This window comes from Fundulus heteroclitus, chromosome 4 (genome assembly GCF_011125445.2).
Source record: "Fundulus heteroclitus isolate FHET01 chromosome 4, MU-UCD_Fhet_4.1, whole genome shotgun sequence".
Lineage (NCBI taxonomy): Eukaryota > Metazoa > Chordata > Actinopteri > Cyprinodontiformes > Fundulidae > Fundulus > Fundulus heteroclitus.
Window position 1 is genome coordinate 21,548,345 of NC_046364.1, and position 24,681 is coordinate 21,573,025.

The 24,681-nt window shown below is 38.0% G+C and overlaps 1 protein-coding gene across 3 annotated transcripts in view; it reads left to right on the forward strand.

The window, feature by feature from the left end:
- Positions 1-24,681, forward strand: part of LOC105916397 (protein unc-13 homolog C) — a 181,036-nt gene that overhangs the window by 140,182 nt on the left and 16,173 nt on the right. For 2 of the 3 annotated variants that reach the window (XM_021309664.2, XM_036136263.1), the window contains 10 exons: positions 4,095-4,191; positions 6,290-6,433; positions 6,642-6,719; positions 9,143-9,220; positions 12,481-12,507; positions 18,377-18,465; positions 18,806-18,943; positions 20,247-20,370; positions 20,933-20,995; positions 22,594-22,674. In XM_021309664.2, coding sequence (XP_021165339.2) covers positions 4,095-4,191; positions 6,290-6,433; positions 6,642-6,719; positions 9,143-9,220; positions 12,481-12,507; positions 18,377-18,465; positions 18,806-18,943; positions 20,247-20,370; positions 20,933-20,995; positions 22,594-22,674 — 919 coding nt within the window. The remainder of the gene's footprint in view (positions 1-4,094; positions 4,192-6,289; positions 6,434-6,641; positions 6,720-9,142; positions 9,221-12,480; positions 12,508-18,376; positions 18,466-18,805; positions 18,944-20,246; positions 20,371-20,932; positions 20,996-22,593; positions 22,675-24,681) is intronic. The other variant, XM_036136264.1, reaches the window with a different exon arrangement.

The window sequence follows — 24,681 nt, forward strand, 5'->3', positions numbered from 1 at the left end:
CTGCTGTTCGGACAGCGTTTTGTACAAAATATTAACTACATATAATGCAATTTACATATTTATGACATCATATTTAAAATAAACTCTTCAACTTTTTATGAGAAATATTGTTCAAAGATATACACTTTTACATTATAACATGACAAGTTGTAGCTTTGGATAAGTTTTGAAGCTATAATATTATAAAGGAGGTTGATAAGACATTAGGGAAAAGTAGATACAAAAGTGTCATTCACAGGACTTGTTAAAGTTATGTTTAAGACTCAAAATAAGCCAGTGTGAGATTTTACTCTCATTGAGCTACTTGGATGACATTGTGATGAGCATCAGTGTATTTACAGTTTTTTATGATTCCAAACCCTATGAGCTGGCAGAATTTCTCATTGATCAGTTAGAGAGACCACACAGTCAGAGCTGCATTCAAGTGTGATGAGGCATTTACTGAAACTTGTTGACCCCAGTGGGTTTGAGTGAAGTTGTTGGAATTTCTAAAACAGACATCTGTAGGTCTGTCCATTACCTGAATAGATGTTGCATAAACATGTAGTGATTACATAAAAGATGACTTAATTAACGCACTGTGAGGATGGATAAATGTGTAAACGGAGTGGCTGGTGGCTTTCCAAGACCCTTGATAAGACTTTATGACTATTAAATTAAAAATTATCCTAACTGAGATCAGAGGAGGAGGACAGCTGCCAAAGTTCACTCTGACTCTGTAACAGAAAATATTAAAATGGCAAAGATGCTGAGATTTTCTTGATGGACTACATACAGCTGCTGTGCCCAATCTACAGGCATAGCCTGCAGATTGGGCACAGCAGCCCCATCCCACGTGGTGTTCTTCCTCTGTCTATCTGTCTCTCTTACCTTTTCTGTCACCACACCTGTTTTTTTTATTAGTTTTGTCTTATGTGGTAGTTGGCTGCAGTAACTGGCATATTGTTTGTCTGCGGATTAAATACTGGTGGGCCCTAAATCATGCAGTTCATTGCTAGCCAAGTGCACGCTCACAAAAGACAGAGGCCAGGTCTTTTAATATGACATGTTTATCAATTTGTCTTTTAAAACAGTATTTCTATAACTTATTGGCATACTAATGTATATTTTATCTCTTAACGTGATATAAATGCATATTGTTATAACATCATAATGTGTTGTTTAAATGTGACAAATATATTGTAATGACATAATGTTATAGCAGGAAAAAGACATTGTTTTAACAATTAACTTTTTCCATTCTAATGTGCTGTCTCTACGCTTTTATAGCTAACGCCTACTTTTCCTTTAACAACCATTAAAATAAGAAACAGAGGTCAGACGTTGGTTGAAAAACATGCATTAAACAGTTAAAAAAACTAACTAATCAATTACAAAGGCAGTAACATTTTTGCTGTTCAGATTACAGTAAAAATTATGATCTGGTGTTTCCATGGCCGCAGATGTTTCGACAATCCTCAAAGGATGAGCATCGAAATCTACAATGAAAAAAAGGATGGAATTGAACACATGACTGAGTTAATTGTTGCGACATAACTTTATTCTTATTATCACCGTGTCTACAAGCTTTCAAAAGAGCCTCAGAGAAACTCAGCATGATACTTTCGTGCAGCCTGGGTTATTAGAAGACATTTTCAAAACTGCCCTAAAATTAATTTTTAAGTCTCCTCAAAAGCAGCTTACCATGAGCAGAAACATTCAGCAACAAATTGTTGCTATGAATGAGTTCAAAATTCAGATTAAAACTGGAGTTTAGATTGAAACCGTAAACATTTCGCATGTTTGTGTGATCTGTCCCTACAGTTCAGCAAGACTTTAAACATCGTGATCATTTCACTGTTTTGATGATGAGATGCCTTTATAGCTGAAGCAAACACGTGTTTCATTGTGCATGCATAACCTTGTGCAGTAAAGCAAGGGTGGCTGTGATGTAAACATGTGTAATGCAGGAGCGGATTGCTGCGCTCTCTCCCATCCAACCGGTCGATCAGATTAATGACTCACCGCCTCGTCTCCAACACTGTCACTCAAACACCGTCTCGCTACGTGTTGATTCTACCACAGGCATAGCCTGCAGATTGGGCACAGCAGCCCCATCCCACGTGGTGTTCTTCCTCTGTCTATCTGTCTCTCTTACCTTTTCTGTCACCACACCTGTTTTTTTTATTAGTTTTGTCATATGTGGTAGTTGGCTGCAGACTGAGACGGTAGCATTCTTGAGGGAACCTCCATTGCTCTGATGACCACTTTACAAGGAAATGCTGAAGTTGAAGGACTGAAGTTGCATAATTATAACTCTAACATCTCTCCCGTGTGTTCTGCTCCCTCATCCGGGCTTTAGCTTTGTCGAAAACTGGCTGTCTAACCTCTCCACTATCTGATACCGATACGAAGAGCCGTAAGAAGTGTGGCATTTATCAAAACCATGCTTGAATCCTTTTAGCATTTGGTTTAACGTAATCAGTTTAAATGGATTGCTCCAGCTTTGAAGTCACTTTGATCTAATGTGTCGTAAATTGAAGTGTGACTACACATCCAGCTCATGAGAGGAGGTGATACATGATTTTGGGTTCACAAGAATGAGAAGAGTTTTTCAATATTTGGGTAAAAAGTAAAAAAAAATCCAATGTTGTTGTTTTCAGAAATAGTTTGAAGACATCACAAATGACAAGTGATGTTTTAAAAAGAACATCTGTAATCGGTGTTGTTTAAAGGTATACTGGAATATTTTTCCAAAAATGTTGGTAAGAAACGCTCAAATCTCCTCTGACTAACTGCGCATGTGCAAGACTGTCTTACCTGCTCTTTCGCTCCTCAGGGGGATTGCATAAAAAAATTCTCCCAAATACAGTCTGGTCTTGTTTTTTCTTCTGAGGCCTTCCTCTTCTCTTCATAAACATATCTGACAGTTTGCTTCTTGCAACTTTTAGCCATTTTTAAAGTATACGGTGAGAGCAGCGGAGCTACAATGAACAGCTGAAACCAAAGCTAATGGGATACATAAACACTAGAAGTGCGCAGGCACAGCCAACAAGCAGAAACTAGCAAAGCGCGATCATGCACCCTGGCGTTAGGTGAGCGTGTCACAATCTTTGGCATGTGGGACAACCAATAGATAAGGTGGTGCCCCCGTAACTCAAAACCAAAAGTAGTTCATCCACTATACCTTTAATTCTGTCCACATTTGACTAGTCCTCATATTTTGGTCTTTATGTGTATCTAATTCTAAGGTGCCCCTAATACGATTAAAAAGAAAAAGCTTTTTTTTTTTTGTTTTTAGAAATAATACAGGTTTTATACATATAAAATTGTCTTTTAAATAATTAAATGTAGAATTATCATTGCTTCCTGCCATTACATATTTTGAACTGCAAATGATTAAAGGGAGTCCATTGTGCAAAAAATCCCTCTCACATAATCTTTTAGCTTTTTTTTTTTAAATTGATTTAACGTTTAACCTTCATATATCCAGAATTTCCCCACTGAGATTCATAATCCTCGTTTCAAGGTTGTCCCTGACAAGACAGCAGCTTGACGTTTACACAGAATAAAACGCAACAAGTTATATGAAACAAACTAGTTTACACAACTGACAATTTACACCAAAGCAGATGCTTTCAGTAACACCACAAGTAAATTCAGTTTTTAAATAGTCCTTAATCCTATTTTCATATTAACTATACAGGCAATCCAATTTAAAAGGTCTCTGTAGCTTTAGCTATTACACAGAGTATCTGCCTTGCCTTTCAAAGACATAGGAAGGTGTGCAGCTTTAGGAAAATAATCCTCCAGCATCGCCTTCAAATGGATCGGACTCATTTGACACAGGGCAGCTATAGAATTACTTTATGTCTTACTTCAAAATAATAATCGCAAACATAGATACAGTACATGGTGTCACACGTAAAGCACAAAAGTTTATAATAGTTTAAAACTACCAGGAAAAAAGTTACACAGTATGGGAGAGATAATGCATCATGAGACATACCTATAGTTTATTGGAATAAATGATCAACATCATGAGATCTCCTGGCAAGAGATCCTTTCGTCATGACAAGGGATAAGAACATCCAACTCTACTTCTTGTCTTGCAGGTGGTTCGACCCCTTCGTCATCCAGTGGCTGGATGAGAATGAAGTGGTTGCTATGGATTTCCTCAATGGAGCACTTGAAAGGGACAAGAAAGATGGAGTGAGTCCAGCACTGAATTATTTCTCAGGAAGTAACTTTTATTTTTATCCAGCTGTCCAGGGCACTTATGTCGGCTTTCTTAATAACAAGGATGGCCTCCTAAGACTGAATTTACATTTTGAGGAGGAGGCGGATATGGTAGGATAAAGAGAATTTTGCACAGTCAAAAACACCTCTCGCCTTGAGACTTGACAAGACAGGAATATAAATGAAATATATCAATTAAAAATTGATACCATTGAGGAAGCAAACATGTTTTTCAGGGAAGAAAAGGCTCCGAAGGATGTAAGGAAAAAAAGGGACAGGAAATTTGCAAGAGTCTCATGAAACTAGTGTGATCTATTGATGCATTACCACACATTTATATGCTTTTTGTTCTTTTTTTATTAAAATCAGTCAATATCTACTCTGTATCTGGTGCATTTAAACACACACAAAGCGTTTTTAACTGTTCTTTTTTTCAAGTCAAGCTGGATCCATGGCATTATGTCAATTACTGAAGTTATAAGGCATTGAGGCTTTAAACTGAATATTGAACACAGCTTAAAAAGGCTTTAGAAAGATGGTGCGCAACTTTAGTCCTTACGGGTTGGAATTTTACTTGTTTTATGTGGCTCTTTGTTTAAAAATGCCTTTTCCTTTTTTAAATGATTGTATAGTCAGCAGAACTTGGTGACAGAATGAAGAAATACAACATGTGAACCAGGCTTTTTAGAGCAGAAACTAGGGATACACTGATCAGATATGTGCTGATAAGAGCCTATTTCCAACAGAAATAACATGGAAATAATAATACCACATTGAGACGATTTTGATTTCTCTTTAAGAACTAGAAATAACAACAAAGCACTTTTTCTACTTTCTCAATGAAATAAAACTGCTATGTGTCACACAATGCTAAACGTTGCCTAGCTATCTTGATCTGCATCTCTAAAAATGGAATAATTCAGTGTAGATCTCTAGATTATGGGACAAAGGTCTCTTTAAATAAAAGCCAAGTAAGAATAATTACACCATATCTTTTTAAAATACATACTATAGCTTAGAAATTTTTTTTTGCACACCTCCATGTGCACTGTATCACTAGATGATTTTTTTCCCCTACAAAATAAATGACAGAGGTGCGCATGATAATTTTTGAGTGAAAAAAGCTCTTATTAGCTTTTATTTTTTACAATGTTACTTTTTTATTCAGTTATTGCAACTATACAAGGGTCTTCCAAAACGTTTCTCTAACTGATCGTCACTGATCAAAGTCAGCATCACAGAGCTCGGCACTTAAACAAGCTTTCACCAATATTTCAGAGCAAACATGATTACAGAGTTGGCTTTGTAAACTGTCTTCGGTGTCTTTTGATAGCGATCAGAGCAGGCAGCACGCTCAGTAATGCAAACCGTAGTCACTGTGCTTCCCCTGTAGAGTTGATAGATTTACTTTAACTGGGAGGGTTCCAAACACTTCCAGATCCAACACATCCCATTAAAGATAAAATTGGACTCCTGAAAAGGGTAAAGAGAGCAACTTCCCTGTAAGAGTTTCGGCTTCATGTTGTCTGCTGATGTTTAACTCAGCCTGATGTACAGCAAAGATGCTTCTGGAGAAAATACAGCTTTCTCTCTAGAAGATTTTTTTTTTTTTTTTTTGTTGCTCAAGTTGCTACTTGACTTCATTTTCAAGCACCTTCAAGCATCTTCTTCAATCGGTCACACCTTCCATTCCAAGGAGTGTTTTTGTCGGTGCAACCTGGTAGGCTGTAATTCGGTGTTACGGCAAGCTGATGATAAATCTGAGAGGATAAATTGTAGAGTCAGCCGAATAATGTCACCGGCAAATTTTCTGTGCATTTAAATATGTGCACTCTTTTCAGGACACCAGCCCATGAGTTGCCCATCCCCACCACTTTTATGCCAAAGCTTGTAATGTGTGATCATTTTCTGACTCATGCATTTAATGAGCTTTAATATATGAATTCATATATGTTAAAAATTTCCCATTGGCTTTTAATGAGTTTCCTTGCTTTCCTTTCCTGCCTGCCACATTTGCATTTTTTGTCTCTTTCTTATTTAACTTGTGTCCTTCTCCCTCCCTCTGTTTCAGTTCCAGCAAACCTCGGAGCATGCCCTCTTTTCCTGCTCAGTGGTGGACGTGTTCACTCAACTAAACCAGAGTTTTGAGATCATCAAGAAGCTGGAATGCCCAAACCCACAGGCTCTGGCTCATTTCATGTGCCGTTTTGCGAAGGTCAGTCTCCCTCGTCTCACTCTCTGGGGACCCTCACTGCTGCTATGGCCAGTTGTAACTCACAGTTAAGGAGTTTGTCATTGATCTGGGCGAATTTGTTTCGTCTACGTCGTGCGTTTAATATCAGTGTTGTAATTGGCAGTAATTGTTAACTCAGTAACAGGAGAGCAAACAAACTGTAATTATAATATCTTCTCTATCCCTGCAGACTATCAACAAGGTTCTTTTGCAATATGCTGCAATCATTTCCAAGGAGTTTCCATTGCATTTAAATAAGGAGAATGTGGTAAGTGCACGCTCTTTCTCTGCAAATGTTAACAGCAAAGTTACGTTGAAGTTATGTTGTGGGTGTCTAGTGCAAACATGGTAATACACACACAAAAAAACAGTATTTCCAGTATTGGTTGGCATGGAGACTGTGAAAATGTTTTTAAAAATGATTTTTGTGAAGACTATCCAATGTAGGGCCTGTAATGTGGTCTCTGTAACCAAATACAATTATTCATCTCTCGCCCATGGCTGCTGAGGACAAGTCATTGGTATTTTCTCAGACATTTGTTTAAACGGACAGATGACTAAACACATAGCTTTGTGAGTGACCTAATTATTCACACTGGATTTTGAAGCTGAAATGAATGATAACAGGCAGTGTGGGAGCAGATGTTTTTTTATTGTGCTGACGGTCTCATTACTACCGTCCCAGAGAGAAAGTAAGGCGTTCTTTCCCTTGACAGGACGACAGTGACAGATGATTGGGGGGGAGGAACCGAGATATACACTGACTGTAGTGTTTGTATCAAATTTACCCAGCTGCATTGCCTTGCAAAAGTATTCACTACCCTGAAACCTTTTTTCATCTAATTGTAAACTCCAATGTCTTTAAATCAGCTTTTATTTGGCTGTCCAACAACAAAGGAAAATCATGTATGTTTCTAAAGGTTTTAAAGATCTTTTTTTTTTAAAAGAGCCGTGTGCATGTGCATTTATCCACTTTTAATATGATACCCCCAAATAAAATCTAATGCAAACTTTTGCCTTCAGAAGCCTATAGCACATGTATCAGTAAACAAAGTCTAGTTGGGTTTAATTTAAACTACAAAATAATTGTAGATGATCTGTGGCAGCCACAAGGATCAGATATAAAGTTGTGGAAGAGTTGAAGTCAAGATGACAATAAATGTGACCTGCAAAGAAATGGCTGTACACCTATTGACAAACCGTGGCTGGACGGAATTGATCTGAGGCTAATGGCAGCTCTAGTGGCGCTGAAGAAATCTCCAGCTCAAGATGAAGTAATCTGCTAGAGGGTGCAACAGTTTTGAGACTGAAGTGAAAAGGTCAGGATGAATGCATGTTCTAGTGTTAGATTGGCCCTGTCAAAGTCTAGACCAAAATGCACTTCAGAAATAATGACAAGACTTGAATATCGATGTTCAGAGATGCTCTCTATTCAGTTTGACTGTGATTGCGCTAATTTGCAAAGAAGGGTGGGCAAACATTACAGTCCTTATGCAAATCTGTTAGAGACAAACCCCAACTACGTTGAGTTTGTTAGTGGTTGTAATGTGACAATGACAAATTGTAGGAATATTTTTGCAAGGCATTGGACATTCTCATATTTAAAACTGGTCAAGATGGATTAGTAGTTCTTGTTTCCTGGCCAGAAGGTTTAAACCCCGGCAGGGAAAAGCAGCCTCGACATGAGCTGGCTCTGGAATCACTTCTGTATTTTTCCAATCATCATACAGATAGGAACAAATACATTAAAGTTAACAACAGCTCTTAGTACAAAAGTCAACTCTAATTCGCCCACTACACTTGCTCCCAAAAATGACTGCCGCACTTTTCCTACTTATTCAGTTGACCTGAAAGACCTCTGACCAAAGTCTCTCTTGACAGCATATGTTTCTAAAGACGGTGAGAACAAAGACCCAAGAGTTATCTAACTTTCTTTTAAATTTTCCCATAATGTGGTTCCAAAGTGTTTCTCAGATTGAGAATATCTAATCACTTCAACACACACACACACATTAGCTCATAAATCTAACAGCGAGTAATCCATCATGAGTTGCCAGCAGAGACCCTGTTGGCTGTTTTGGGATTTGAAAGACACCAATCATCCTTTTACTCTGGGGCCAAGGATTATAGTATTAGTACTATCCAATACTGAAATATTAATTAAGACATTTTGTGTTGCCTTCTGTTGTGGGTGTTTTCTTTTTTAGGCGATAACTCACATAATATACAACTCTTCGAGAGTCTCTAGATTTATTCTGGGTGTCTGTAAAAAGTGACGTGATTAATGTCTGTCATCTGTTAAACTTGTTGTGGAGCAGAGAATCGATAACGTCTGACACATTCAGTGCAGACATTTCTCTTCTTGCTGTGTTATGTATTACATTTTCCTGCCGACTTTTTGAGCGCAGACTTTGCTTCTTTGTATAGATGATGTGTCACAATATGAAAGCTGATGGATTTCACAGCTGTTACCCCTAACATTTTTCTTTTCAATTTTTTTTTATTGTGTTTCCAGTTACTTGGGCTAATCATGTGCTCTCAAACTATAATAATCAGATTCTAACAGCTGTCAAACAGGTGTACGACAGAAGTCCATTAAACGTAAAATATTGTTTAGTCTCTCTGTGCAAATAAATATGCTACTGTACGCAAAAGACAAATCTGATTTCATTCATTATTGCTGTTTTGCAGCCCTGCATTATCCTCAACAACATCCAGCAGCTCCGAGTCCAGCTAGAGAAGATGTTTGAGTCCATGGGTGGAAAACAGGTCTGTGCATTTATATGTTGTGTTTGTCAATGGATTTGGGTTCATATTTTAAGGTTATTCTGTATCAGACTATAAGATTCAGACATCTCCAGGGCTGATGGGATGTCTTGAAGAGAGTGTTTTACTTGTAAAACTTGAACCAACCAATCAGAGATCCACATCTGCAAAGCTGATTTTCATTATGATGCAAAAGATAATTTTTGATTACATCTGGTTTTAAAGGACCAATAAGTAAGATATTTACTGTAAAATCATCCTAAATCATTCTCAGTTGTCAGAAGTAACATTCCCTATAAACAAGCGGTCCTGTCATTTAACAATGTCTTAGTCACATTTTTCTCCTTTCAAACCTAGCGGCATGGTCCAGAACTATAGTTCAGGCTACACACTGCAGTGTGTAGCCCGTGTTTACTTTCAGGCTCCTGAGACAGTCATATGAAAGTTCCCAGGGTTCCCAAAGCAGAGTGCAAAATTTGGTATTTTATTTTTGCAAAAGAGCAGCGGCCTACAAGCATGGAAGCCAGTAAGAGAAGCGGACCAGAAATAGAACAGAATACAGCATATACCTATCCTGTGTTGGTAAAAATTCAGCACACCAACGGACCGTTGAGTAAATGGCGAGTGTCCATGAAAGGCATTGTGTATGTGTGGTTCTAATTTTAACCACTAGATGCTATTATTACTTATTGTTCCTTTAAAATTTATACACACAAACCTTGATGTCCTGATGTCTGTCTGTCGCTTCCGAGATTAATTGTCTCCTCTGCAATGCTTTTTAGTCAGTTTCCCGCTATCTCTAATCTTCCCGAGGGCCCCAGCAACACTACTCTGGATATTTTACAAGCAAATAGTATTTTTTTTTTTCAAATGACAGAGGATTCCAGGCAATAAAAGTTATATTTATGTGGCATCAACCGGTGGAAACAACACTGGTGGAAACAACACATTCAACGTTTCTAATAAATCCCGGACATTTACTCCACACTAGGGTTGCCAGCTCTCTTGTTTTAGGATGGACATGCTGTATAATGGGCAAAATTATTTCAGCCCATATTTGTCCATTTTATTTATCACAACCAGCAATACTACTATTTGGACACCAAGCGGTACTCTTAGAGATCCTAGATCTGATTTGGCCACAGCTATAGCATATCTCTGTCTCGTGTCAGCTCTGAGGTCCATTATACTGTATGATTCTTGCCAGAAAAGTTGTAGTTCAATGTGCCTAGCATAGTTGAAAAGAGAAATAGCTGAAATTAACTTGTTAGAAAAAAAAATCTGTTTCGCTACATTAAACAATGGACAGCAACAAGTACACAGACTACACTTTTCAGCAATGACCAGTGTTTTTATCGATGCTGTGTGGAATTTCTGATTGGCCATGGAGGTGAGGATGAGTTAAATCAGCATCAAGAAAAAGTTCTGTGCTCAAATTAAATAAAAAAATAAATAAAGTAATAATATAGTCCATAATATTTATTTTCTTTTACATAATGTTATCATTCTGGTTGAAATCCTTATTTTCCCCCTGTTTGTTGAGTTACTGAGATTAAATTAAGTTTTCTTCATTTTACACTAAACATATATTTGTATGGTGTACATATTTAGACAACACAAAGACAAGGACAAGGGATTTGTTTCTTACAAAATAGTCAGCAGTACAGGAGTAATGTAGGGTGCTGTACTCTTAACCTGGCCAGCTAGAAAAAAAAATTTCTCTCTTCGATACACCTGAAGTTAGTCTGGAACTGCTACCATAGAAGGCTTTTTCTGGAGAGGGGTTAACAGGTGCAAAGTAATCTAATCAGAAAGACTGCGGACGTGAGGTAAATAAGGCACAATCAGACTTCCGCTGCCAACATTTAGCTATATAATTCAACATGTCGAGCCGCGACTACGGTAAATGATTCTTCACAGGAGAAAGCACACCAGCAAACGAACGCTCCGTAGCGGTGGCCATCTTGTTTGTTTTGGCTGAGGGATTCTCGGGCACTGCACGTCACTCAACATATAAAGCCCGCCCACGCTTGTGATTGGTCGGTATCAGGAAAGAGGGCTCTATGACAGCAGTTCCAGACTCAGTTTGGTGTATAGCAAAGCAATAGCGGAGTCTGGCTGGCCAGGCTGCTGTACTTTGACCATTCCTCAAGATTTGAGTAGCTACATGTCCTGTCATCTACAGCAATACAATACTGGGTCTATCAGAGACACATAGACTCAGTTTAGGGTTTGAACATTGAGTAGAAACAATCTTATTTTGAAAGTCAACAAAGAGTTGATATGGGTTTTAGGAGAAGCAAACACTATTACCATAATTGGAGATTAAATGGAGGTGGTTAGGGAGTACTAATACCTTGGTTTGCACCTGGACAAAATACTGAACTGGAGATGCAAAAGTAAAGTCTTATACCAGAGGAGACAGAGCAGTTTGTTTTTCTTAAGGAGGCTTAGGTCTATAAGATGTGGACAGTAAAATCTATTTTGCTGTCATTTTTTGAAATAAGAGAGTCAGAGCCAATGACTTGAAAAAGCTCAAAAAGCTGATAAGGAAGGCTGGCTCAGTTTTGGGGAGTATGCTGATGACTGTGTGTGTCATAGATGGAGAACATAATACGCAACCCCAAGCATCTTCTTCATCACATTGTAATTTAACAACAGTTTCTTCATTCAGAGGGTTCTTCAGATCTGCTTTTATGCAGCAAAAACAGAAAATCCTTTGAATTGAACAGAACCCAAGTTACCATGTGATGTGCTTTTGACATGCTACAGTGTGTCTCTTGCTTGATAGTGAAGAAAAGTTGGCAACCCTAATATATGTCCCTCAAGTAGAGTTCAAAGATCCTCTGGAAAATGTTTTGAAAAATCCCAAAAGTCTTCCAATCTTAGTTTTTCTCACCAAATACTGTTACAAACACACCAGAGAAGTTTGATTTTGTAAAATATCCATGTTAGTGTGGATCAGGCCTGAGTATTGCCAAAACTACTTTCCTACCACTAACCCCCGTTTATATCCCATATCCGTCTACCTTGTTAGTAAATGTTATGTCAAATCTCTAAATGATGTGATCTTTTCTTGCCCCCCCCCCGCCCCCAATCTCTCTCTGTTCCAGTCTAACTCAAAAAGCAGCCCCCTCAGTCTCTTACAACTTCAGTGCATGTGTCTCTGTAGTTTCTAACACCTGTCTTGCCTTGCGTTTTGTCTCCTGTCGTTGTGTCCTCTGTTTCCCTCTGTCTCCTTTCTGTGCTCTCTCTGTCTCCAGGAGGAGGGGGTTGTCTCCTTCTGTAAGGTGTGTGCAATAGGACTCATCAACAACCCTTATTACCATTTATCGATTACAACCACACCCCACCACTCACACCCTTATTCCTCTCACACCCCACCAGTAAGCATGTGCTACTGAGCATATGGAATTGAAATTACCCATCACCCTTCTGAACAGGCTGCTTGAGCTTGCCATGCCCTGCTCTCTGGAGATACTGGCTCAAGTCATTGGATCCCATCATTACTTCAAGCTATCTGCCCACCCCCCCACCCCCTACCACTTTACCGTGCGATGGTGTTTATTTTTGAATGTTGTTTGCCTTCTCCCCTGGTATATTGAGATAGTTGGCTCACCGAGCTGATGGCTGTGGTTGTTGATCCTTTCTTTTCATTTCCCAAGCTGCAGGCACAAAATGTTTCAGACAAGATTTTTGGGGGGTCTCTGTCTAATGAGCCTCCCAAACACTTACAAATCTCTCCAGCTGTGCCCTCTGCAGAGGAGCTGCTGCCGTCTAACTGTTTGCAGATTTAACCCTGTATCACTCATAGGTCATTTTTTTTCTTCCAAAGCATTTAGACACACTGGATGAATTGATGTTTTTCAAATAAAGAATCAAAAATAACCAGGCCTGCAAAGATAATATAAAAAATGCAATTTCCAGTAGTGAATACATTTCACGTATCTACCAATTTATTTTAGGTTAAAGTGGCTGCCATCGAAACGTTTGCAAATCAAACCCTGGATTCCTCTTAAGCCATTATTCTAAACTTTTTTTTGCCTCTACAAAAGTTAATTTCACCTTCCAAAAGTCAATTTCCAACTTTAAATTTTAATTAGCAATAATAAAGTAAACGCTAGGTAACCCTGCCTATGACTTTTCTCCTTTTAGATTTAAGTTTCCCATTGGTTTTCTCTTTTTCTACATTTTACCGTTCATCACAGAATAGTTTTCTATCAGTAATCAACTCACAAATTCAGGAGCGGCAGTGTAATTACCATGAGCTGTTATCAAATTGCTGCCAATGACAGAGATTTACAATAATCTTGCACAATGGATTCATCAGCGACTGATCTCCTCGATTAGCATCAGACTTTATATTGGGTGTTGCCCCGTTTGCTAATGTGCTTCTGTCCTTGTTGAAATGGACGTCTGTAAAACCTTCATTTACTCGGCTCTGAGAGTCATGTTGAGTCATTGTATAACAACCTGCCAGTGAGTAGATATTGGACTGTTGAAACAGGCAAAGCGAAGTGAAGCCGGGCAGCAGCTGATAGGCTGTCAGCCAGGGGAGTGTTTGTATACCCCAGAGAACCCTGCATGCCAGTCAGTGTCGATTGAAACCAGCTACCATGGAGAAGCCAGTTGTTCCATGCATTCCAAAGATTTCTATAATTTTTAATGAGCAGTTTCTTGATTCATCAAGCAAGGTTAGTGCTTACGTAACTCGATTGAAGAAGTGCCGTTGAATTAATCTTTGATATAGTTTTACATTATGAATTTCCAGGTGTGACTCTTCGGTCAAATTACATTTACTAATACCTGTGTTTTCATTTTGGCTTTCCAATCAGCAATTAGAAGACTTGATTAGGGAAAGGTGAACAGAAACCTTTGGTGGTAAAAGTTTCAAAAACTATTTATGCTTAACGAGAAGAGACAGAAGCAGCCTCCTGTCAGATTTGACTCAGCTGAAAGTATTGTTCGTCACTTCTCTTCTTATGGTACATGTACATATACCTGAGATACAGTTATGTGGAAATATTTGTATGCTAAATGGCAGCCTGTGTTTTTCTAATAATCTTTAATGTGAATACCTATTATTTTAACAATTCTGTAGATTTTTAATTTGAATACATAATCAAACATTGTTAATAAAGGGTTCCTGCAAAATATATTAAAAACTGCAATTCCTTATATGGAACCAGTTGGGACACCCGATATTTATTCCCAGTTAAAATGGTTCAAATTACATATAGGTGGATCACATCAGGTTGTGCAAAATGGAAGCATTGTTTCTGATAATTTGAACAGAGGCCTGCCTGTGCTCCTAACTGTTGAAGTGAGAGTGAACATTAGTTTGAGGTAGAAAGAGCTTTCTGAGATTTATAGAGGTCTCAAAAGAATTTGATATCAGCCATTCTACACTATGGAAAATAGTCTACAAGTGTAGGGTACTTAAAACAATGGACAACATGCCCAGGTCCGGGCAATGTTGCTCTGAAAACTGACTACATGATGCTAAAAAGAACCTTAAATGTCATAATGGGACCTATTAAATATGTAGGATATTCTTGATGCAAATGTTTCTTTACAATCAGAAACAGACTGAGCTATTTTAACTTCACTGGGAGGTGTGCAAGTAGGTAAAAACACATGAAGGCCAGACTAAAATATGCCATTGAAAACAAAGACAAATATTAGGTATTTTGGAACAATGCTCCTTTGAGAGCCAAGTCCAAAATGTAAATGTTTGGACACCATAATAGAGAAAGTATTTGATATAAGCCAAATACAGCTCACAAACATAGAATCCATCTTGAAATCCTTCACTTGAGTATTGGAGGGTGCTTAAGGATAGTATGAATAAATCCACCAAGAACTGGCTCCTAACTAAGAATCGGGAAGTCCTGGGCCAAGGCAAAGCCCAGACTTTTCTTCTTTTGTGATACTGTGGGGTGACTTTAAACAGACTATACAAGCAAGAAACAGTCCAACTTCTCACAGCTGAAAGTCAGAAGTGGGGCGCACTTTCCTCTGACTGACCTAAGAGATTGCTAGATGACCACTAGAAACATTTCATTAAAGTTGTTTAACCAAATAGGTTTAAATTACAGCTATTAGCACTCAGGGTATGCTCTTTTTTAATATGATGTCCTACATTTTCACAGGTATGTTTATAGTTTAAAATAATTATTTAAACATGAGCCCCTTGTATTTTTTTTCATTTATAAGTCAGCCAAGATTTTTCTTTCTTTATTTTCCTCCAAAACAGTTCCAGTAGGGACACAACTAGTTGTGGACTGGTCACCGTTACCAGTGTATACCAAAGTTTTAAAACAATTTAAAAACTGCAAAATATATTTGTTATACGGTTCTTAGAGTTAAAAGTCCTTTTATTGGGAGGTCAGAGAAAGTGCTGGAGTTTCCTGAGTTTTTTTCTTTCTGTATGGAGTATGTTATTGCAGTGCTGCCCCTCCCTTACCTGTTGCTGCCAAAAGTCACTGAGCTGGCTGACATTTCGATCCTGCAGAGATTGCTTTCTGATGAAATAGCAATTCCTGAATCATAGTAACATCTTCTTTTCTTAGGAGGTGACAGGGGATTTGGTTTATGTCAAAATTGGCTTTTTTTCCGACAGCTTTGAAGACACATTGTTACTGAGGAAGAAAAAACAAAACTTGAAAAATCACAATTTCTGAAACCACCAACATCAAGATTAGAGCCGAAACCAGAAAAGGTGATTGACAGACTAGATCCTAAAGGTTTTTTTTTATTCTTTTCAATTATTTTAGTTTTTGCTGTCTCTTACCTGTTAGACAGTGAAATGAAAACCAGACCTCAATGGGTAAATTTCTGTGTGACAGAAGAATCTCCCACATTCACAGTGGTGTAAATACGTCATGTTCATGGTGCAGATAAAGACATGCATCCAGAATCACAATATCAATGAAAAGTTACGTCTACATGAAATTTTGGCTGAGTTTATCGGGTGCAGTGTCACGTGGTACCATGCTTTACCTCTCACAGTCATTTTAGGGATCCCACACACATACATTCACATTTCATTTTTTCCGAATAGACCCAGACTGCTAAATGAACATGAACACCTGTGGGGGATCCATCACATGCATATGCTCAAATATGTTCACCGGCCTCTTTGTAGGTACATCTGGCAAGTACCGCGTTGGTACCCTGTTTCCTTCAGAACTGCATTAATTCTTTGTGGAGTCGATTCAACAAGATATCAATAAGATTCCTCTGAGATTTTATAAGAAATGATGATGGAATCTGCTATAGCTCGTCCCAAAGGTATCGTATTGGATTTATATAGTGACCTTGGAGGTCCTTGGGGTACCGTGAATTCATTGCCATGGTCAAGAGACTTGAAACTATTCTAACTTTGTGCCATAGTGGATTATCCTGCTGGAGGGAATGGACAAGGGCAGCAACAATACTCAGCTGAGCTGTGTGTTTTCATAAGGAGGCTTATGTCTATAAGATGTGGACAGTAAAATCTATTTTGCTGTCATCGTTTGAAATAGCAGGATCAGAGCCAATGACTTTAAAAGGCTCAAAATGCTGATAATGAAGGCTGGCTGAGTTTTGGGGAGTATTCTGGAGCCTCTAGGGATGACTATGTGTGTTACAGCTGGAGAACATGATGGGAAACCCTAAGCATGCTCTTCATCACATTGTAGTTTGACAGCAGAGTCTTCATTCAGACGCTTCTTCAGATCTGGTAAAGAAGTGATGGGGGAGTGGTGGATTAGAGCATTGTACTGGAGGTGCTGGGTTTGACTCCTGCAGACAGCCACCCTGGGTCCCTGAACAACACTTTTAGCCCCAGAATGCTCTGTAGCTGACCCACAGTGGGATGGGTTGAATTCATGGTTCACGGGAATGTATGTAGCAGTGACAAAGATGATTAAGATTACTCTGATGGTATCATGGTGCCCAAAGTGTGCCAAGATAATATCCCGCTCACACCCTTGCATTATCACAACCAGCCTGAATTGTTGATATCAATCACAATGGATCGATGCTTTCATGTTATTTATGGCACATTTTGACCTTATCTGAATATTGCAGCTGAAATTGAGAATCATCATGCAAGGTTGCTAAAATTTGCTAGTGTCCCATTTGTGGATCATTGCCTCAATTTCATGTTCTTAGCTTACAGATGTGGCACTTTTCTCCCGCTGAAGCCCATCTGCTTCAAGGTTCACTATGCTGTGCATTTAGAGGTGGTACTCTGCATACCTTGGTGGTTATTTAAGCTGCTGTTGCCTCTCTATTATCTCAAACCAGTCTACCCATTCTTCGCTGACATTACCAAGGCATTTTTTGTCTCCGTGCTGCCACCATTTGGATATTTTTCTCTTATTTGGGTAATTTTCTTTTGACCTGAGAGATGGTTTTGCATTAAAGCCATTGCAGATCTTCAGTTTCTGAAATAATCACCTAATGCCAAAAACAACACCATGTTCAAAATCACTTAATCTTTTTTCGTTCCCTATGCTGATGCTTGCATTGAACTGCATACATGACTAAATGCTTCGAGTTACTGCCATGTGATTGACTTAATCACTATATTTGCAAGAAATTCACCTGGTTCATCTAATAAAGTGAGCGGTGGGTGTATGTATCCTGGACATGCCATGCATGGGCATACACATCTTTTTTTTCTTTTTTTTTTTGTTATTGGTAATGTTTTACCGTGAGCATTTTTAAAAATAAAATATTGTAAGAACAGCTGTGTTCTGTTATTAGACGGTATTTAAATGTTTGGTGCACTCCATTACATCCGTATTACTCCGCACTACACCTAAATGCAAGTGACTTTTTGCTTTCTCTGTATTCCCTGAGATCTATCTAGTTTTAACTCATGTAGAAGTCCATGGAAATGGCCCTGGAGCTAGTTCCCTCTTTGCTGACACCATGTTTTATGACTCTGCAAGCAGTCATAATTACAGTGCTCTTAGGTGAGCTGTACACTGGTATTCAGAGTGCATATGGAAGGCAGAAAGACAGAGAAGCCACCGGCAAGTCCCCCTCCCCTTCCAGCAACCCCACCACAATAGAGGCATCCTCCAGAGACAGAGGGCTCTAGTAAGTGTGGGCTACCATGTGGAGTGCAAAGATGTAGTGACTGTCTGTCTCTCTCTGCACTGACAGCTGGATGCAGAGGCCAGTGATCTGCTAAAAGAGCTGCAGAATAAACTCAACGCAGTGCTGGATGAGCTCAGCGGGGTGTTTGGCTCCAGGTGGGTATTGGTTTAACTCGAACTCTATGTGCGCGAGTCTGAAACAAATCCTTTATGGTTGGTTGACATGTCCATATTTTGTCCGATAAAGGAAAATAATGCCATAAGGGTGCTTATTCATTGTCAGTTTCAGAATTTAATTGGCTCAAGTTCATGCTTGGTGAGCACAGCAAGACGCAAAACATTTCAGCTTGAAGAAAAGACACCTTTTCTCTGAAAACCCCTTTATTGAGCTAATGGGAACAGCAGGATTCAGAAAGCACCTACTCAAATGGTCTAACATTGACTGGTACAAATACAAAAAAAAAAGAGGCATAAAGAGCTCTTGTTGTGTGCACAGTTTTAAACCTGTAATCGAGGACTGTGTGAAGCAGATGAACCAGGAGCTGGTCCAGATGAAAGGGCCAATCAAAGGGAGCAACCCTGCCATGGATGCAGAAACCGTTCTACGACCTCTTATGGACCTTCTGGATAAGAAGTGAGTACCTGGTAAAGGCACGATAATAGAAACAACAGGGTTGTTATATCTACTTGCACTTTCTCTGGCAAATTGATAGGAAGCAATTTTTAAGTACTGATATGTATTTGTACTGTATTTATTAATTTATTTGTGAAAGGGACAAGGTGGGTAATTATAGCCAGAGCTAATTTCCATCTCCAATCTCCAGTCCCTCGGGAGACCAAGTCAGCTACACAAAACAACCCAGTACAGTGATGAAAACAACAGAAGAATATTAAGGCTTAAAAAATGTTAAAAGCCATTACTTTAGGATCTATCTATCTATCTATCTATCTATCTATCTATCTATCTATCTATCTATCTATCTATCTATCTATCTATCTATCTATCTATCTATCTATCTATCTATAAAATTTGGCAATATATTCCAATCAGGCATAATATTATGACTCTTATAGTATATTTGCCAACATAGCCCTGAACTGTGGAGTTATAGACTCCATTAGGCCCATGAAGGTGTGTTGTGGTCTCCAGGCACTAAGATGCTAGAAGCAGATTCTTTAAGTTATATAAATTTGAAAGTAGAGCCACAATAGAGCAGACTATTTTACCCAGCACAATCCACTAATAAGATGGCGATATGGTGAACTTGGAGGCCATGCCAATACCTAAAATGCATTGTTTTGCCTCTCAAATCCCTCCTAGCCACAAGTTCTGCAACATTGCTTTGTTAAGTGGTACATGTCTGAGTAACACCCACATGGAAGGCAGACTCAAGGTTTCCCAGTTCCTTTGCTGGCTTGCTTTCTTCCCCGCCTGCCACTAACGTGTCGATATATCACTCTACCTGACAGTTCTCAAAATGTTATGCTTGATTGGTATACATTCCTTTCTTTTGAAAAAGAAGTTCCTAGTTTCTCAAGAAAAGGAGACATACTGGGTTAATCTAATAGTTCACCTTTAGGGTTGTATTTACTTCAATGGTTTTCTTAAAAAGCAATCTTGAAAGAAATGCCCCAGCTGAGCTCAGAGAATCATGCTCCTCCATTTGTCAAAGCAACATAGAGGCCAATGTGGTATTATGGGAAATCCTCTTAATGATATGGAAATAGAAAATCCTTCCTACCGATTCCGAGACCCCGCTCGCACAAAGGAGCGAGATTAAAGCCCAAAGCCCCTGCTTTTATTCTCAGTCACATGTGTTTTCCTTTTTATGAATGTTATACATAAAGACATCATTACTTGAAGCCTTCAGCTATGTTAGATCTGGTTAACACACGTGTTGCTAATGTTGACCTAATCTTCCTTTGCTGCTTCCCAGTTTGATGCTATTCGCCAAGATCTGTGAGAAGACCGTGCTAAAGAGAGTTCTCAAAGAACTCTGGAAAATAGTTCTGAACACCATCGAGAGAACGATTGTCCTGCCTCCTCTGAGTGACCAGAGTGTGAGTTGATCAGATTTTAACTCTTATTTTCCTATTATCCTCCCGAGCCGACCCTGTCCTCCCTCATAACAAAGTACACCGATAAAACAAACTGTAAGAATCATATGATATATACTGTAAAAGATGAAATAGTTTTAACTGTGCTGACCCAATACATTTAGCTTAATTCTAACAACTTTTAAAGATAAATGTATTTAAATGTATTATTTCTTCAAACAATGGCTCATAGAACCCGCATCTTCAGTTAAATTATCCTAAAAATGTTTAGGTAGGACATGTTGCTTAAAAAAATTACTTTTGTTAGAATTTAACAATTATGGAACATTAAGTTTACAAACAAATATGCTTGATTTCAAGTTAAATAACATCAAACGCTAATATAGTTGTTGACCTTGATGGAACATTGTGGGTTTTCAATTTAAAATTTCAGACATTAAATTAAAGATTACATTTATGTTTTAGACCTTGTGCTTCTGTCTTGTGTGTTTTGGTTTGTGCACAAAATGAAGCTTATGTGACGTTTTACGCTTTCATGTACTGATAAAAGCATGTCTATGTTCAGCAACAAGGAGCTCAGATGATCTTTAGTGCCGCCAAGGACTTGGGACAGCTGTCCAAACTGAAGGTAATCCATGAAAGATTCTGAAGCAGATGTTCCATGTTTCACCTCAGACAAACCGTTTATGATTCAAAGCGTCAGGCCTAACTCGGTTCAAGGCTATTTTCTTAATGCTTATGCACAGATTCTACCATCCTGCTTAGCATGGATCCAACATGGATGATGTGTCCAAACACTGGCACCAAAGACATCCGACATTCTGTATTATTACTTTGCAGTAAATACCTCTATAGCCTTGATTATAGTAAAGTAATATTTAGCTTGTAGGTGTATAGTATGCACTTTTATTTTAGCAATATAATAGAGTTTATTTATAAACTGGTATTAGTTTTTGAATATATAGGGTCTTTAAAAGCTTGAATATTTTCTTAAAAATAGAATACAAGGAGCAGTCTCTATGGATGCACCAATCAGTTGGCTAAAGATATAAATTATATATCTTATTTATTAAAGGCGTCAAAACTGGGAACTCCTTATGATTTTCATCACCAAACTAAATCAAGGTATTTATTTATTTATTTTTAAACATTTGATCAAGATTTGACAGATATGTGCTAATGCATAAATGGAATGAGTCTTGTCATTCCTTTATAAGTATCCATTTATAAATGACTATTTATGCATTAAGAAATTTTCCTGAACTTTAGCAAATTTTTGTTGAGCTCCATAAAAGGCATTGAGGTTCATGCTGTTGGTTGATGCATTCAGAGAGCACAGTGAGAGGTCTTTGCTTTGATGCATTCAATAAATAGAAAACAGTTTTTTGAGCATTAGACCCGCAGCTCACCGATCAAAGTCTGTCAAGGGAAAAGTGGCCAGTTTCAATCTCTGGTTGAATGATTGGTCTATCTCTGGTGATATGTTGTTTGTGGTGCATTATTTCTTGGGATCGGATCTACTTTTATGCAGATTTCCTGACACCTCAAAGCCCATATTTGAGAATTGAATTGTATTTTATCTGTTTAAGGGAATAATATGCTCAAATCCTTAAAGTCCTTCAGTCAACCTCTGCTACATACGTATATTCAAAATTGGCTTTCTGAGCCAACACATATAGCTACTGAAATGTTTGTTGTTGGGTTTTTTTTTTTCTTTAGGAGTGAGAAACAAAAGGTGCACCCTAAATTTGTATCTTTCAAGGTAGTAATATTGATTTTTCTCCAACATCTAAAATCAGACTCATATGAAACTTTATTGACTGTCCATGGTCTTTGGACATGGCCAAGGTTTGACCAAGATCGTAGCAATGATTGCATCGGTGTTTTAGATTCTCCATCTTTCCCTTTCATGAAACATTTATCGCATTCAGGCTGTGCCATGTAAGCAGTGCTGACACCTGGGAAATAAAGCAGTGCCAGAACTTATTTACTGCAATCAATTCAAAGGTCAGGAAAGCTCCAATTAGAATCGACAAAAACATATTTCATGATTAAAATAGATTTTTAGCAATCTGATTGTAAGACAGCAAAGGCGAACTTTAGCACTCACTGGTGTAAATGATAGTTATTACCATTACAGTGGTACAAATCTTGAAACTCAGAGTATCAGCATGTGAGGCCGTTTTTCCCTTGTGCTGTGATTCATTGCCTCTGGTTTCCTGCCAGGAGCATGTCATCCGAGAGGATACCAGAAGTCTGACGCCTCGCCAGTGTGCCGCCATGGACCTTGTGCTTCCCACTATCAAGGTAAGTTTTCCGCTGATTTTACCAATGGTGGCTCTGAAAGGCTGAAGTTGACCTTTAGAAAGCAAAGCAGATGAAAAAAAGAAAGCACATGATTTAATCAGCATTATAGATGCAAGAAGCAGTTAATGTTTATGTAGAGCATCCTGTATGACTTAATCCGTCTACAGGATGTAATAAAAACCTTCACAGTGAAGGATCTCTACATCTTACAATAAAAATGAAGCAATTGCTACACTGGGAATAAGGCAGATTGAAGGCTGAGCCCCAGCTCTGCAGAGATAAAAAGAAAGCTAAGGTGAAGTGCTCCTGCATCATAAAATGCCATGAAAACTAATTGATTTTACCATCACCATAGAAACTACCCGCAGGTTTAGATCAGTCACGTCACTGGAATTCTTTCTCATCAAAGAGAGAACAGTATCTTAGCACTGCTAGATTAATGAGAATGAGCTGATCAGATAAATACTTTTTGTTCAGGGTGTACCGCATTATGCATTGTGTCACTGCATCCAGTGCAAAAACTGGAAGATTCATGTTATTGAGAATAAATGCTGTAAATAATAAAGAAAAACTAAATATAAATCTACGTATGACAAAAGAACCAGATATAATTTCCATCAATCATATAATAAAGACACTAGCCTAGTGAAAAATATGCTGGACATTCCTTCAGATTTAGTAAAGCAAAAAGCACAAACCGAATTACTCTCTCACTCACATTTTCATTCACTCCCTGCAAAATATAAATTTTAATGAATGCATTTAGTGGTTATATCACTGAGAATATTTCATCCAAACTGACCTTTGAACCTGTAAAAAAAAAAAAAAACTAATGGGAGAGATAATGGTTGAATGCACTTACTAAAAAAAACCCATATGTGCTAGAAGGGTCCATTTAACAGCATCCCAATAATGCCTCCTTAATCTCCCTCTTTGAACTGTGACCTGAGAGTTGTTGTGGAGGAATGCTGATTCAGCTTTGAACCACATCCCTGCAAATACTGCACCTTCATGAACACCTCTTTTAAGACCGTTTTAGATCAGCCAAGCATTGTTTAACTTCAAAATGCACATAAAAATGTCCCTAGGTCATCCTCGGTTTAGCTTAACCTTTTTACGCAGGAGAGCATTTTCCTCTATTTCTGTGGGTGTTGATAGTATACATCCATACAAGCAATTTCACTGAACTTTAGTGTGCCGCTTTCTATACGGCCACCTAGTGGTCCAAACACACATAGCTAGAATTCAACAACACCTCTAATTTCTTGCCAGTCCTTCTCCAGTATGTCGCTCTAAAAAATAAACATTAATACTTCTCATTAACTAATAAGTCATCTGCTGTTACTGTTAACATTTGGAGATGTTAGCTTTATGATGGTAAGACATAGAGATTCATACATTGTCTGTTAAAATGGACATCATACATCATCATGCATTCTTGTGACTATACTAAAATTTTAAGTTTTTGTTTTTTTGTCCCTTTGTTTTTTTTGTTTTCTTTATTATAGATTTTTTTTTGCATATTCATTAAGCTGCCCCAGCTAGACATTGTTTTTTAAATGTGCAGTGCATGCACATGTAGAGTATAAAAGCTTGGGAGGCATGTACAGATAACATGCCATAGAAACAGGAATTATTTTCTTTTCTGTACAACATGTACACAATTATAAAAAGTACTAGTAAAATATAGTTAAGCCTAAAATTAGTAATATCTCTTCCACATTAAGATATAATATTGATTTTCATAAACCAAAAAGGTTGTCACTGATAAGAAATTAAATGTTAATGGAATATTAATCTTGAAGAAAATATTCAGCTGGTTAAGTCCCAATTTTTAAAAAACTGTCTTGTGGAAAAAAACATTCCAAAAATATTATCACTTCTTGTCAGAAGAAACGTGCTTTAAATCTAAATCTTAACTTTGGCTTAACTGCTTGTGTCTGCTTTTTTATTTTATAGTTTGTAATCAATATTAAACTATTAATTTGTTTGTAATATGTCATATAT